This window comes from Stegodyphus dumicola, chromosome 5, assembly GCF_044657685.1.
Source record: "Stegodyphus dumicola isolate Sdum_Otavi_A_Nest chromosome 5, ASM4465768v1".
NCBI lineage: Eukaryota > Metazoa > Arthropoda > Arachnida > Araneae > Eresidae > Stegodyphus > Stegodyphus dumicola.
The window spans coordinates 24,624,023-24,639,617 of NC_140772.1; the positions used below are offsets into that span (position 1 = coordinate 24,624,023).

A 15,595-nucleotide genomic window follows, 5' to 3' on the forward strand; every position below is an offset into this window, starting at 1 on the left:
ATTAATTTGTTGCTTAAATTTTGCATACTAGTTTATTTAAGAAATTCAGTACCATGGTAAAGGCGATGTCTTTTAGCAATACTTGCTATAAAAATAAAGCATTCTCGAACGGCTACACTACGAAGATATTATTAGCGAATTTTCCGAAATGAAAATCCGAAAAGCAAAAGATTTAAGGATTTTAAAGAGTGACTGTAATAATGTGTTTTCGCATATTTTTACGTATACCAGGAACTCATTTATTACGCATTTAATGTTGTAGGGTTTACATTATGTACTATTAGTATTTAAATGATATTATTTAAGATAGCATTAGAAACAAATTGGGGAGCATAAATCAGGCTCGATATGCTCGGTGGATATTTTAAATATCTTCCTGTGTAAACATGATGTAAATACCGATGTTCATCTTTCCAATAATTTTTTTCCTTGCGCCAGATATGCTGTCGTACTTTCGTATTTTTCACCAAACCTATGGGTTGTACGGGTAGATTCTTTAGATACTTTTGTGCACTCCAAGCGAGCAATCTGGCTGTGCAGAGTTTGGGCAGTCTTCATGGGACACGCTGTATACAATGGCCTAGGGTCAAAAATGGAGATTAATAGTTGCAGGAAAATGATAATCGGGGGGCGGAGAACAATATGTTGAGGTCATACTTTTAAAAATGACATTATCAGCAAATGATGGATTTTTTTAAAAACCATTTGCTGATTTTAAATTAATTTTGTCTAAAACCCATATTCTTGTTTAACTGTGTATACAGTTTTGTAAAAATTACACTTTGCAATTTATGATTTGCTCCACTCTTCCTGGTAATATGAGTAACCTAAATAATAGTTTCGAAACTGCAATTTGTTTCTTCTGTATCAGTCGATCGTTAGAAATCTTTATCCCTCTTACGTCAACTGCTTTAGGTTTTCGTCACGTGTACTTCGAATTAAAGACAAGCCCTTCATTTAAAAGGAAAATCGCTTTTCTGCCATTATCATAAGACAATGAAAAGAGAAAGGATGGAAATTTATGGTGGTGAAATTTGCGAGACTTTTAGGAGTCATTAGGAGCAAATCTAGTGGAAAATGTTTGCTCTTTCCATATGAATAACAGCTAATGAAGCGTACGTCCTATAAAACGGAATCTACTTTATGATCAATGAGCTAGTTAATAGCAGTGTTTTCCCGTCGTTTGCTCTCGAGTGAGCCTCATAGGCATTTATTTCTAAAATTCACATTAACTGCCGCATCGAGCTGTGACTTAGTGGCATTTCTTATTATTCATGAATGAATACCTAGATATGACTGTGCTCCACTTAGTACGTTGTTGGAGAATCTCAGATACTATGCAGGTTATAAGGAGCCTTAAATTATTAAATAACTATCTACAACTCTTTCATATTAATTGCAATCAATTTCTAAGAAACGTCCATGCGTACATTTTGTTCCTATAGGATGAATAGTATAGTTGAAAGGACGGTCGTACACTCGTGGCTCTAATTTTTTAATGTAATTAAATAAGATATGTTTCAAGAGTGCGGAACGTGACTCTTAGCATTACGTGACTCTTCGTATTACGTGACTCTTAGTATTACGTGACTCTTAGTATTACGTGACTCTTAGCATTACGTGACTCTTAGCATTACGTGACTCTTAGTATTACATGAATCTTAGCATTACGTGACTCTTAGTATTACGTGACTCTTAGTATTACGTGAATCTTAGCATTACGTGACTCTTAGTATTACGTGAATCTTAGCATTACATGACTCTTAGCATGGACAGTAAGCGAAATTTTACTATTCACAAGTTTTTTTTATATATAGACACAGCTAATAAAGTATGCATTATTTAAAAATATTGATATAAATATCTTAGATTTGAACGAAAATTTCCGTAATTTTTTATATTATAACACTTAAATCACTTCCCTTAAGGAAACGCAGATTTTATTCAAGCCGGAAGACGAATGAACAACGGTAGATATTTATGCTTAGAGCTGCTTAAAATTTAATGATGTTAGAGGAGAATATAATTTTAGTAGTTTGAAAAGTGTAAATTTGGAATTAATATCTGGTGGATTGCTGGCAAAGTTCTCGCCACTTTAAGAAAATTTCGCCGACGTTGATTTTATATAAAACAGGAAGTTCTTGATTATTGAACTTCTGGATGATAAGTTACATCCATTCGCATCGATAGTTTACTCCCAAACTCTAAGCAGATATCTATTCCGTTTTCGAGTAATAAGTCGGCTTAAGTAAGATTCAACTGGACATTAGAAAGTAGCTTAACGACCGAAAAATGGAACAATCTGTTAGTTTTGATTGAATTTTCTTTCGAAACTTCCCAGTTTAGTTTCAGCAACTTTTGACAATCTGTCCATTCTTTCGCCACTTTATGCTCTCTTGTAAGAATGGAAGAAAACTGTACTGTGAAGCCGTGTATATGAGATTTTGCGATTGTTCACAGTAAAGTTTGTCTGACATTTAGGCGCATCAGAGCTTACACTATTCAGAGGGTTCATTTCACCAGTATGTAATTGGAATTGTGTGATAACTTTCCTTTTCATAACCCGAGATATCATTAATTGAAATCTCTGGCATAAATTTCAAGAATTTTACTGAGAAAAGTTTTTATCGTTATTTTAATTAAAAAAATAAATAGAGCTTTAACGACAAAACAATAAAGTTTATTCTCATTTGCCTGGCTTCTAGAAATTTTTATTCTAGAAATTCTAATTTTAATTCTTCCAGAAATTGTTGCTTAATCTTTTCATATATGTACACAGTCTTTGACCTAGTCAACTTGCTGTAGCATGAAGACTTCCCCCGGGGGTCAACTAAGAGCATTCTCGGCGCTTTGGCTGGGTTAGTACCTAGACAGGCTCGACTTCTGGGGAAAATGAACAGTCTTCACAGTGACTAGAACCATTGTTTATTCGGTGCTAAGTTCAGGCTCGGCAAAGACGATATAGTACAATCTTGTCTGGCCCTTGGTTGTGGGGACGCTACATGGTTTGATATCGAAGGTTGTCCTTGCGGGTTTGGCTATCATTAATAAACATTTGGGCCATACTTTGGTCGATGCCAAACAAGCGTTCTTTGATTTTTAAATGGATGCGTAGCTATCTTTGATTTTTAGCTCAATTTGTATCCCACATTCTGCGAAACAAAAATTGTCTCCCTGGATTGACCGGGTGGATGCCTGTTTGGATCCCCTCTAGCAGTAGGGGCGAGTAACCGTGTAAAGGGGTTATCAATCTAGCGACGGTTTCGCTAGATGGGACTTTTCTGAAGAACGAGATTCTGGTAGCATTGGTTTAAACGTGAGGTTTTCGAGAAAAAGCAGCTCCGCTGGGAGAGAAGTTCCAGGTAGCTACGGAAAGGATATACTTGCCATGCGGGATATTTTGAAACTTCGCCGAAAATGTTCCATCTGCAGCTCTGTCCCGGGTAGAGATCAACCAATCAGACGAAAGTTCTGCTTCTGAAGGATCACGCGATCCCAATCTGAGCGATAATCCATTACTTTTCGGCAGTCAAGTCTATTAATAAGTGAAAAGGTAACCTAGCTATGTAGGTTTTCTGGATATGTGCGGGGTTCTGAGAAATGTCCCTTTCGACGTCCAGTCCCGCACAGCGCCTTCCTCCTAGTGCATTGTAACCTGAAGACAAATTGTGGTTCGCTATTCTAATTCAGGTCCTATTTGTTGACACAAGAGGAGTTTAAGAAAGCATCACTAATAAATTAGCTGTCTTCTTTGCCATAATCAAGCGACGTGTTTTCCGGTTGAGGACCGTTACACCAGAGTAACGCAGAGGGGAATATTCATGGTAAAACGAGCATGATTAACCTTTTGCTTTTAAGCAAGGTAGAATGTTCACTTAAAAATGCGGCTTTAATATTTTCATTATTTTTTATATAATGATTTTATTAACTGCTTCATGCTTAGAAATTCAGTAAAACATTCTTTGTAAAGCAAATTAATACTCTCACATCTTTACATACCTCAAATTACTTATTTCTGTTAGTTAGACAATCAAACAATATAAAATCGTTATTTGGGGAATTTTCGAATTTCAGCTTGTTTTCCAATGAAAAGATTTCGCCGTCTTTGCAATCTGTGAAACGATACGGAGAAAATTATGAAGATTAGAAAGCATTTACATTACATGATATGAAAGAGATCCTTAATTAAATACGGCAGAAGAATTCTAGAAGTAGTTAAATTTGCATATATATGATACTTCTCTTAAGTTTGAAATTTATTCTATTTACAGAAATCAACTTCAAAGATTCGAAGGAAGATGGAAAAGTAACTCCCAAATTTTATTGGCTATTGTCAAAAATATGATTAAATTAGGCAAATGTCAGTTAAAGTGCGACGTTAAAAGTCACATTCTGCTATTTACTTCATATTTTGTCATTGTGATATCTTGCACATTGAGAGCGTATGAAATAAGTAACTTAACTTCATTATCAACTCTGATTCAAATTTTCCAGGAAATATTTCCTTATTTCGTTGGCGGATTGAAAGTACATTTAATGTTTCTTTTCATTTTATGCCAAATGTTAGCTTATATTTCAGTTTTAACAGAAATAAATGTTCGCCATTTGTTGCTAAGTACTTCACATAACTGATAAATTAATTCTTAGCAATACATTAGAAAATAATAATATGTAATATTTGGAATTTGCCATTTAAAAGGGGACACATACACCTTAAAACCCATGAGATGCTCGAATAGGTGACTTTTGCAAGAATTGGGATAACTTATTTATTTTAAAAGCAATTACTACCAACTTTTTACAGCTGACTACATAATATAGCTGCTTTCTGAAATAGTGATCAGAAAGTTTGTGTTGCCACAAATATTTTTATAATTTAATCTGCTTTGTGACAACATTTTTCGTCATGTTTTCAACTTGCGCGCACAGTTTCAAACATTCTGTTTCATAATTTAATTCCATATTTAATATATAGCTTTTATAACATTTAGAAACTACTGTGAGCCTAAAATTCTAAAAATTTCATGTTAAATTTTTATTTTATTTTGAGTTAAGTTTATAAAATGTATTTTATTAAAAAAAATTTTAATGTTTTCGTCCATAAAATTTTTCAATATTAAAATATTCATTAGATTGTTGGTTCAGGTAGAAAGTAGTGTCCATATAAAGAATTCCGTCCAATTTCAAGTATGTACCATTAGCTCTTTTTAAAATAGCATGCGCGCAAGGTGGAAACATGGCGAAATATTTTGTCACAAAGAGGATTAAATTACAAAAATATTTGTGCCAACAGAAACTTTCTGGTTACTATTTTCTGAAGCAGCTATATTATGTAGTCAGATGTAAAAAGTTGAAAGTAATTGCTTTTAAAATAAATAAAATATCCCAATTCTTGCAACAGTCACATATTCGAAGATCATAAGAGGTTTAAGGTGTATGAGTCCCCTTAAATTTGGTAAAAATAAACAAAATAATTACAATTTTACGAACTCTGTAAATGATGTATACAATTATAAAGTAATTTCTTCCCCTTTCTGTGTGCTTTCATGGTGTAGCGATAGCATACTCGAAGCGTATTCGGCAGGTCCAGGTTCGAGTCCCGTTGCTCATTTTTCGTGTTTCCTACTTCAAAAGTACCTAATATCTCTACACAATATTTCACCTGAAAAAACTCTTAGGATAACTAAACATTAAAAAAAATTTCCTATAAAAATTATTACTTATATGTACACAATAGCATAATTTTAAGAGTTAATATTGCTCTTTTATTACCGTCTGCGCATTGGGAAATGCAGTTTTTCTTTTTCCTTGGGCTTGCGTAATTGCAGTGTATCACTTTTTTATATTCTTTGCAAAATGAAATAACAGTGAAATACAAGTAATAGTTACTGCAATTAAAATTTATATTAACTTAGTTTTCTATCGAAATGTTAAAAACGTTTACGCTTAAAAGTTGTTGAAGTGCGGCTAAGCCTAATTTTTGTTTACATCAGCAGCCATATTTGTTTACATTTGAAACTTAGCAGAATAGTGAATTAAGTCAGTTTCTGCAGCTTCAACGTGTTTTTTCCGAGTGGGAACCAAAAGTAAACTTTAAGTTTTGTGCATCGAAGAATATGCCTTGTTGCCCGCTAGTCGAATTGCTTATTTATGCTAGAAACTCTAATTTTATTTGTAAAATTTACTTTTTTAATTGTTTTAACTGTATTTGGTGTTTTATTATTATTTTTTTAATTTTCAAATATTAAGGAAGATATTTTGAGATTTTATGTATTTTTGCCTTACCGTGAAGTGAGAACTGAATTAATTGAATGAGAAATATATCTTGATAAAAATTCGATGAAATAAATATAAATGAAATGCAGCAAATATGCGTATAGTTTAATTTTCTGTGCAAGGAAGTCATGTGGTGTCAGCATCAGATTTTTTGCTTCCCATAAAACCCATGATATTTCAAGCATGTGTCAGTTTTTGTCTCTCTACCTAAATTTTTCAGTGAACTATTGAATTTTCAAATGTTAACGCACTTTTGGGTCACCCGGTGTAACGAGTGAAATTAAATTAATATTATTCCCCTTTCAGATCGACCTGTCTGTAGCATGTGGAAGGATTATACAGATGAAGGAAGTGTAGTCCTCAGTTGCCGGTCTTCTGCCAATCCTCCGGCTTTCAACTTCTCTTGGATGCGCAACAATGAATCCATCTTTAGCGAGACCAGGGAGTCAAGTCGCCAGGAAAGCATCATAGCTCTGTCGGGTTCTAATCCCAACGTATATGGAAAATATTCCTGCATAGCAGCCAATGAAATAGGAGCATCCGATCCTTGCTACTTAGATCTAACTGCTTTACCATGTAAGTAATCGGTTTCTTCTTTGGTTGCATTACATTCTTTATCCTTTGCGGCACAGTGTGTTCGGTCTGGACACACATAAAAATTCCCTTCTGTACGCACAGAAAAATTGAATGAAAAAGGATTTATAAGTTACTATAGGTTACTCTGAACCTTCTTTATTTATAGTAGATGCCAGCTCAACACAAACCAGTCCATATATTTTAGCCATGTTTAGTTTTTAAGACCCTCATTTTTCAAAGAAATCTTCCAGATGTTTTTAAGGTATAAAAGGAATTGTTTGAAACGATATTTCTATGTTATTTTTTTGGTGTATGCTAATCTCCTTATTCTATATTAGTTTTCAATTTTTACCTTGAAATCTTGCCTAAAATCAAACGGCGAACCCTAGGTGGGCCCAGACCGGGCTCACCGATCATCTAGGACATCTGAGAGTCTGTATTCTTTGTTTCTCCGCATCTCATCGGTCAGTTCATTGACAACAATACTCGTTTCAGCACTCTTTTCGAAGCTCGATTGAATCAGTGTGCCACTTTGGGCACACCCACAGAATTAAAACGATAAGTGCTATCTTCATAAAATTTTACTTGTGTACTCCTCTAGGCTTAATTAGACTGCCTACCTTTTTTTTTTTTTTTTTTTTTTAATCAAAACTCCGATTTTAAAAGGTAGCGTGCCGGAAAGGGTTATGGTATTTTTTTATAACTTTCAAAATTCCAACTGTATGGAAGTATTCTGACAAACAGAAAGTTGCTGAAACGTGTACTGAAGCTTCTTTTCCTGTTTAATAAAAAGCATAAAACATCACTTTTAACACCATTTGGTTCAACATTTTTTAATGTATGCAAATAATAATTTATGTTTCGATTTTCTGCATAATAAACTATCTTTTCGTATGAGAGAGAAGCAGAAAAATGTACGTTTTAATATATTATACTATAAAATTTCGTTTGAAACAGAGATTTCTACCGTAGTATTATTGTCGTTAAGTAAAATCTTATTGTAAATAATGTCTTCTGTTTAAAAAAAATGAAAAGTCGTCATAAGAGTTGCAAATTATAGATCTGTCGAACTTTCCTGCAATAATATACTTTAAACTGCATTAATTAATTTAAATTTCTATATCTATGGGATAGCTGAAAGCTAAATAAATATTATCTTATCAGCTTTTCTTGAAATACCATCCTCTAACTACCTTTCCAGGTATCAAAATTTCAGTATTACAGTGGATGGACAAAAATATGGAAACACCTTGTGAAATGCATGTTTGAAAAGAAAGACTGATTTTAATGAAATATGTAGGTGGCGCTGGCGTTTTTGACTACTGACGCCACCTATACAACTTCGTAAATGTGCTAAACAGTTCAGTTGTTGTCGGAGTACTGTTATGTGAGGTTGTCATTGCATTATGTCAGAGTTAACAGACTTTGAACGTGGGCAAATTGTTGGAGCACGTATGATAGGTGCTTCCGTAAGCAAGGTATCCGAGGTGTTTAGTGTTTCAAGAGGTACTGTATCGAAGATTTATTCCGCATATTTGAAAAGCGGAAAAATATCATCTGCTAAATCACAGCGCGGACGAAAGTGTATCCTGAGTGATCGTGACAGACGATCATTAAGGGCAATTGTGACGAAAAATAAAAAGACCACAGCTGCAAAAGTTACTGTTGAAATGAATGTTGTGTTACCGAACCCTGTGAGTATCAAAACAATTAGAAGGGAGCTTCATAAACAGGAAATTGGTGAGCTTCATAAACAGGAACTATAGAGCAGTGGAAGCGAGTAATATGGTCTGACGAGTCTTCTTTCACATTGTTTCCCCACTTCTGGCCGAGTTTACGTCTGGAGAACGCCATCTCAAGCTAATAATACAGACTGCTTGTTGCCAAGAGTGAAACATGGCGGGGGTTCTGTTATGGTTTGGGCAGCCATATCGTGGTTCTCTGCTAGCCCCATGATAACTGTGTCAGGGCACATGACTGCCAAGACTTATGTAAACATTTTGGCCAATCAAGTTCATCCCATGGTACAAACTTTGTTCCCCGATGGTGATGGTGTCTTCCAAGACGACAAAGCCTCTGTTCACACAACTCACATTGTCCAGGACTGGTTTTCTGAGCACGAGGATGAGTTCTCCCATCTTCCCTGGCCACCACAGTCACCAGACCTGAATATTATCCAATCTTTGTGGTTTACATTGGAACGGAAAGTGCGTTGTCGTTATCCACCGCCAACATTGTTATCTGAACTTGCCACCGTTTTGCAGGAAGAGTGGTATAATATTCCCTTGGCAAACACACAGGAACTGTATTTATCCATTCCGAGAAGACTGCAAGCTGTTTTGGATGCCAACGGGTTTCCTACACCATATTAAGCAAAGAAACATGTTTTTTTAAAGGTGTTTCCATATTTTTGTCCAACCCCTGTATTTTTTCACTGTTGAATAAATGCTTAGTTACGAAATAAGTGATCTATTTTTTCCTGAATATTTTATACCAACGAGTTCTTGAAATTTTATTTATTCTCGTAAAATAATAACAAGTGTGAAAGCAAGTGATGTGAAGACAAATTGTACATTCTGATTGTCAATCCCTCTTCCTGGAGATAAAAACAACTACTTCCTAAGTAGAACAGGTATACTGCAATAACTTTCGTATTCTTAGAAGTATGCGGTCATAAAACTATATTTAATAATAGACAGCCTGAGATGCAAGCATATAATTCGAAAGATTAGTTTTATATCCAAAATATGCAAATTCGGTAGTTTTGTCAAAAGAATGTTCAAGATAAAGTCCACAATTTTATACTTACTGCAACATAAATCCTTTCTTAGACAGTAAAGAATCCATGAATTTAATTCCCAATTTATCTCAGCCACTTCACAAAAACTTTTGCTAAAACTAGTTATAACTAAAACTTGTCTCGTAAGTACTCTTTCTTTGTCTTTTAATGTTCTCTTAGGTGTACTTTTGAATCCAAAGTTAAATAAAATATGAACCCATTATTCATGTTCTTTCTTACTTATATATGTATTTAACAGAAGTCAAAAATATCTAATGGTTTCAAGTTTCTTTTCATTTCTTAAGTTAGCAGTTTTTCTGGTATATGAATGAAATTTTTTTTTACTAAGAAATTCCTAAACTCTCTCAAAAATTTAAATTGCTAATCTGAATTAAAGCGTTTATTTTTTTAAAAGGAATAAAGAATTTAAATTATGTTTTAAATAAAGTCTATTATATTCTTATTTTTTATATTGTCTTTAATTTTTCTTATTTTTTAAAATGGAAGTTTAACGAAAAATGCTTAAAACACAAATTAAATGAGCGTATCAGTTTTTTATAAAATAGATTTTATGTTGCAAATATATTTGGCATGAGATTTTTGAATTTTTATTTTTGATACAGTGTTGATAATTAATGAAAAAAAGGGTTTAAGCACTAAATCTATCTTTTCATTGATGATACAACTTGATGATAAGAATTTGAAAAATATTCCGTCAGTCATACAATTGTAGAGACATCAGGTATTTTGGAAGCAGGTAAGATGAAAAATTAACAAAACATTTCGCCGGGAATCGAACCGCGGACCTATCAATTACGCGCTAAGTGTGCTGACCACTGCACCACCAAGGCTCGCTAAGAAGGCGGGAGAACTATCCTTATACGTTATTTATAGCATATTATATTATACAGGAAAAATAGTATTGAAGTAATGTATTTGAGTTAATAAGAATTTTTAAAAAATAGCCATTTAAAAATTAAAAATGTAAAAATATACTATAAGCCGCTTGAAATGTTTAAGATACCAGTTTCAAAAAATAAATTAAATAAGCCTGTTTTTCAGCTTCTGTAGTTTTGGTCATATGATATTTTTCAACGAATATGGTGTACAATTTTGAATTTTTTAATCTTCCTCGAAGAAAATGCAAATCAAGTAATCTAATATGGAAAAAAAAAAACTTTTCCGTTTTCCATTTAACATTACTTAAGATTTATTTACTTCAGTTTTGAGAACCGTATACATACTAGAAAGGCAGTTCTAAAGTTTTGTTTTTAAACATGTATTTCAAAAACGCGCGGTTAGAAAAAAATGTTAGGCTAATCTTTAGAATATGGTAACAGGTTGTTTAGCGACATTTTGGTGAGGCGATAAAGGTAGGACTTTAGCAATAATCTGAGAAGTACACAGTTCGAATCACAGATTCTTTTGTCTCAGAGAAATGAGAGATTATGAGACATTTAATGTGACATTTTCCCGAAAATTCCGATCGTGATTTTAGCTAATAAGGACTTCGAAACAATTTCGCTGCTAAAGTGCAGAATCGCCCAATTATTTGTTTGGCACATTTTACAAGAGTAAGAAGAAATGAATTTTTGTCAATTTTCTTTGACTTTTTAAGTGAAAATAGGTCGATGTGTACATGAATAAAGTCAAGCGTGTGCGCAATGCCATTTTTGTGCAATTCTGGGATGTTTTTTTAAGTGAAAATAGGTCGACGTGTACATGGATACCGCGTATGTGCAATTCTTAAAAACGCGCGAAGCAGTGGACGATTCTTCAATTTCTCCCAATTTCGCACCTAATCTTCGTCATGATTAAGCACTTTTGTTCCATAAAAGTTCTAGCATAAGCGTAATTCGGCTAGCAGATTGTTGGAAAAAATGTTGAGTTAAAAAAAAAAAAAAAAATGCCTTTACTTCGTGAAAACAAAATGGCGTCCAGAAAAAAAACTAGCAAATTGCTGTAGCAGGGTTAGTCGCCAAATTTTCGCCAAAAAATCGCCAAGTTACCGTAATGTAAAGATTCACCAAATATTACAGCATTCTTTTAAAATAATCACTGTTAAATGTACTAATAAAATTTTTAAAATGATCTATTTAGTAAGAATGAATACAGACATATAACAAAAGTGCTTCTATAGCCCCAAAAAAAGTTACATTAGGTAGAAAAGGAGGAAAAGACTATAGAATATTGGAAAGGAAGGATCGTTCATGGGCTTAAAATTATCGAAGATCTACAATGTAAATTTTATATATGTAATATTATCAGGTTCAATGTTTCTTCTAACCTTCTTCGGAAACATACAATGACCTGACTAGAACAGAGAGCTTACTAAAGCTATGTTCACTAATTGTAGTAAGTAGACAGGATACTGACGAAGGGTATACAATGACCCTCCACTCGGGGTCTAACGTAAAAGGTATAAAAATAAAACTAAACTCTAAATTAACTTTAGAATTACACACGTGTAAGATTGGCCTTATAATAACAGGAAGCGTATGTAGCACAGAGACTGTGAACACTACAATACGTTTTAATTTATCAAGAGGATTAAAACCTCTGGCCTGGAAGGCAAATAGCAACTGCGTAACTTCTAGGGTAAGCGGCCTGCTTCGAACTCACTGCTTCCTCTCTCCTGCTTGGCAAAAAGGCCACACTTAAATACTTGGCGTTCGCCAGACAACTTTGCATAAACTCCTTCACGCTTATAATTCTGGCCGGAAGTAGAAAATAAGAAGTGATAGTAATAATTTAAAATAAAATAAACGTTAGTAAAACTTAAGATCCTTACAATATATTCTAACTCAGAATCAGAAATAACTGAAGAGCAGGAGGAATTTTGATGGCGTAGAAGTGTTGATCCATAATGACTAGGAAATTGGAGGCAAAGGCAAATTAAATCTTCAGTTTTATTTTCAGCAGTATCTTACGGCTACTCACAAGTCGGCATGTTAAATGTGCCTGTTTCAAAAGTGCCTGTTCCAAATGTGTCTGTTGTTATATTTTTGAGAGATTTGCAAGAAAAAAGAAGAAGGAGGCAGACTGCAGAATAGCTAAGGCCCAAATTAGCTCACTATTGGATTCAATGAAAGTTGAGAAGATCCAGGTATGCCAGTAAGATTAGAATATTCTGTAGATTTTGAAATTCTTCGCAAGAAGTGTAAAGGCAAAGCGTAGAAAGAAAGTGCGTTATATTCAGGATGAAATCTCAAGTTAAACTGAGTTCGTTTTGGTTTTCAAAGCATTTTGATTGGACAGTTAATATTGCTGTGAAATTACTATTGGCTGGTTGAGTTTTAGTTCCATTTACATCATCATAGTTACGTAAGAATCATATGACATATATATATGTATATAATATTTAATTATTAATTACCTATTACTATTAGGGCTATTACCACTCATATTGTGGATTTATAGCCGCGTGAACCTGAGCCGTTGCCAGCAAATTACAATTATATTAAAAAAACATTTCTTAAGCGCTTCAATCTGAAATCACCACAATTCAGACAAAAAAATTGTTTTGCATAAAGAAAAATTACCGTATCTTTTAATACGGAAATTTTAAAGCATTATTTCGCAATTTAATTGAATAACGTCTTCGAAGATAATATGTGTAGAAAAAACAACCTATGAACTATTTTAACTAAAGTACCTAATGAGATGCGTAAGCGTTTATGTAAGCTGTACCTAAAATTCAAAGGACAGATAAACTTTTAACTCTTTCGCATCGAAGACGCTCGTAACGCCCGTTCATTCAGGCAACGGCAAACCGCCCCAACGCCTCGTTTATTTTCTACCTAGTTCTTTCCCGTTCACGTTAGTGTATGGCTCATTGGTTTCGCAAGTTGTTTAAAAGACATGTCAATCATTCTTTTGAAGCAAATAAAGGAGAAATACGGAAAGCTATTGACGTTCGCATGTGCAATGACGTTTGCAGGTGCAATCCGGCCCTATGGTGAAACTGCACACAATGGAAGAAACCGCAGAAAAACCTCCAAGAGCAGCAAGGGGGAAAGGAAAACTATTCCAAGACAAATTCGTAAACATGGGCGTTTTCGATGTTTGTTGAAAACAGATTTCGTCGTCTCTCGTTGCGAAAGAGTTAAACGTACTCGATGAGTAAAAAGCAATTTGAAGAAGGAAAACATTAGAGTAAGATTTTTAATCAGTAGTTGTAATCGCTTCAGAGTTCTTATGAATAAAGTTCAATCAAGCTGCTCTGATGCTAGAATCAAAATTTCATTTTAACGAATTAAAAACAATTCAAATAAAAAATTAAAATTCAGTTGTAAAGAAATTATAATGTCATTTACAACTGAAAGCACTTTCAATTGTATGTGCTGTTTGTAAAAAATAAAACAAATTGAGGATGCAAAATAAATGGAATGAAGATGCTATAAGTGCGAATGTTTCGGTCATTAAGCATACTCTCATCAAGAAGTTACAAGGTATCACTATCAGTACCCGTAGTATCAGTACCCTAAACAATTTGGTCTCATGATCATAAAAGGCCACGTCCAATTGAACAAAGGAAAATTATAAGGTATTAAATACATTATAAGGTATAACTCGCAAACCTTATAAGGTGCAAGCATTAGATATAAGGTTCATAAGGTGCAAGGTACTTAAGTTATATAAGGTGCAAGCCTTATATATATATATATATATATATATATATATATATATAATAATAATAATAATTTATTTCCTAAACAGTATTGATTAATTGATTATATTATCTCCTAAGTTTAATTAAAGTAGAATTATTTTAAATGTGTGCATCCATACTGGTAAGTTATATTTTGAAAGATGTTTTGAAGTAATTTGAAAGCAAAATGTTAATAATGTTTTAACGGGGACTGGAGTTAAATCATCACGAAGAATAATATTTCAATTGTAAAAGGAAAAATTAAAACATGTAATTATTGTCATTGATCGGAAATTAGTTGACTTTTCAAGGGGAACAAACCAACTCCCGTTCAATGACCAATAATTGATAAAAATACGTAAATATGAAAGTGTTTCGTCTTTACTCGAGTTATAAGTTAAAGCCAAACCGGCAATTCTAGTCAGGCCAAATATTTCCGCGAATAGTTGCTACTCAAAGAACTTACTCTCATGAAGCATTTTAGTCAATTCAATTTGGAGTAAAAATCAATTACTGTAGAGAAATCCTGTAAAACTCGAGTAACCGTCCCCGACACTATCATCTTTATGTATTTGAGTACTATATTATTTGTAGAAATTAAACATTGGAAATGTTTTAATTTTTCCTTTTACAATTGAAATATTATTCTTCGTGATGATTTAACTCCAGTCCCCGTTAAAACATTATTAACATTTTGCTTTCAAATTACTTCAAAACATCTTTCAAAATATAACTTACCAGTATGGATGCACACATTTAAAATAATTCTACTTTAATTAAACTTAGGAGATAATATAATCAATTAATCAATACTGTTTAGGAAATAAATTATTATTAACTAACTTTGCAGCAATTGCGCAAGTAATAATAACTTGTATTCGCACTAAATAGATTTAAGTTCATACAACATTTTATATATATATATATATATATATATATATGTATATATATATATATAAGTTACATTATAAAGTGCAAGCCTGCAACAGACAGATTTTCCGCTCTTATTTTCAGGTAAAATGAAGAAGCCGAGGAAAACTTACATGATTCCGTTGCTTGAGTGATGATTGTGAGTTAGATTCCCATGATTTTGATGAATTAAATTGAGACTTAGATGATGACAATACGAAGACAATAATGATGAGCATGCGTGCTTTCGTGGTGTAGTGGTTCTGCACGCTGGGCCGTTGTTTCAGAGGTCTGTGGTTCGATTCCCTGTGAAGGCCGATTGCTTCCAAAAACACCTACTGTCTCTACAAGACAATCGAGGAAATTACGAGTAGCTCTTGTTGTTTAATGCTCACTTGTTTCAC

The 15,595-nt window shown here is 33.4% G+C and overlaps 1 protein-coding gene across 2 annotated transcripts in view; it reads left to right on the forward strand.

Annotated features, from left to right (window-relative positions):
• LOC118182638 (hemicentin-2-like) overlaps window positions 1-15,595 on the forward strand; it is a 941,057-nt gene that overhangs the window by 774,168 nt on the left and 151,294 nt on the right. For both annotated transcript variants that reach the window (XM_085816506.1, XM_085816507.1), the window contains exon 10: window positions 6,583-6,852. In XM_085816506.1, coding sequence (XP_085672632.1) covers window positions 6,583-6,852 — 270 coding nt within the window. The remainder of the gene's footprint in view (window positions 1-6,582; window positions 6,853-15,595) is intronic.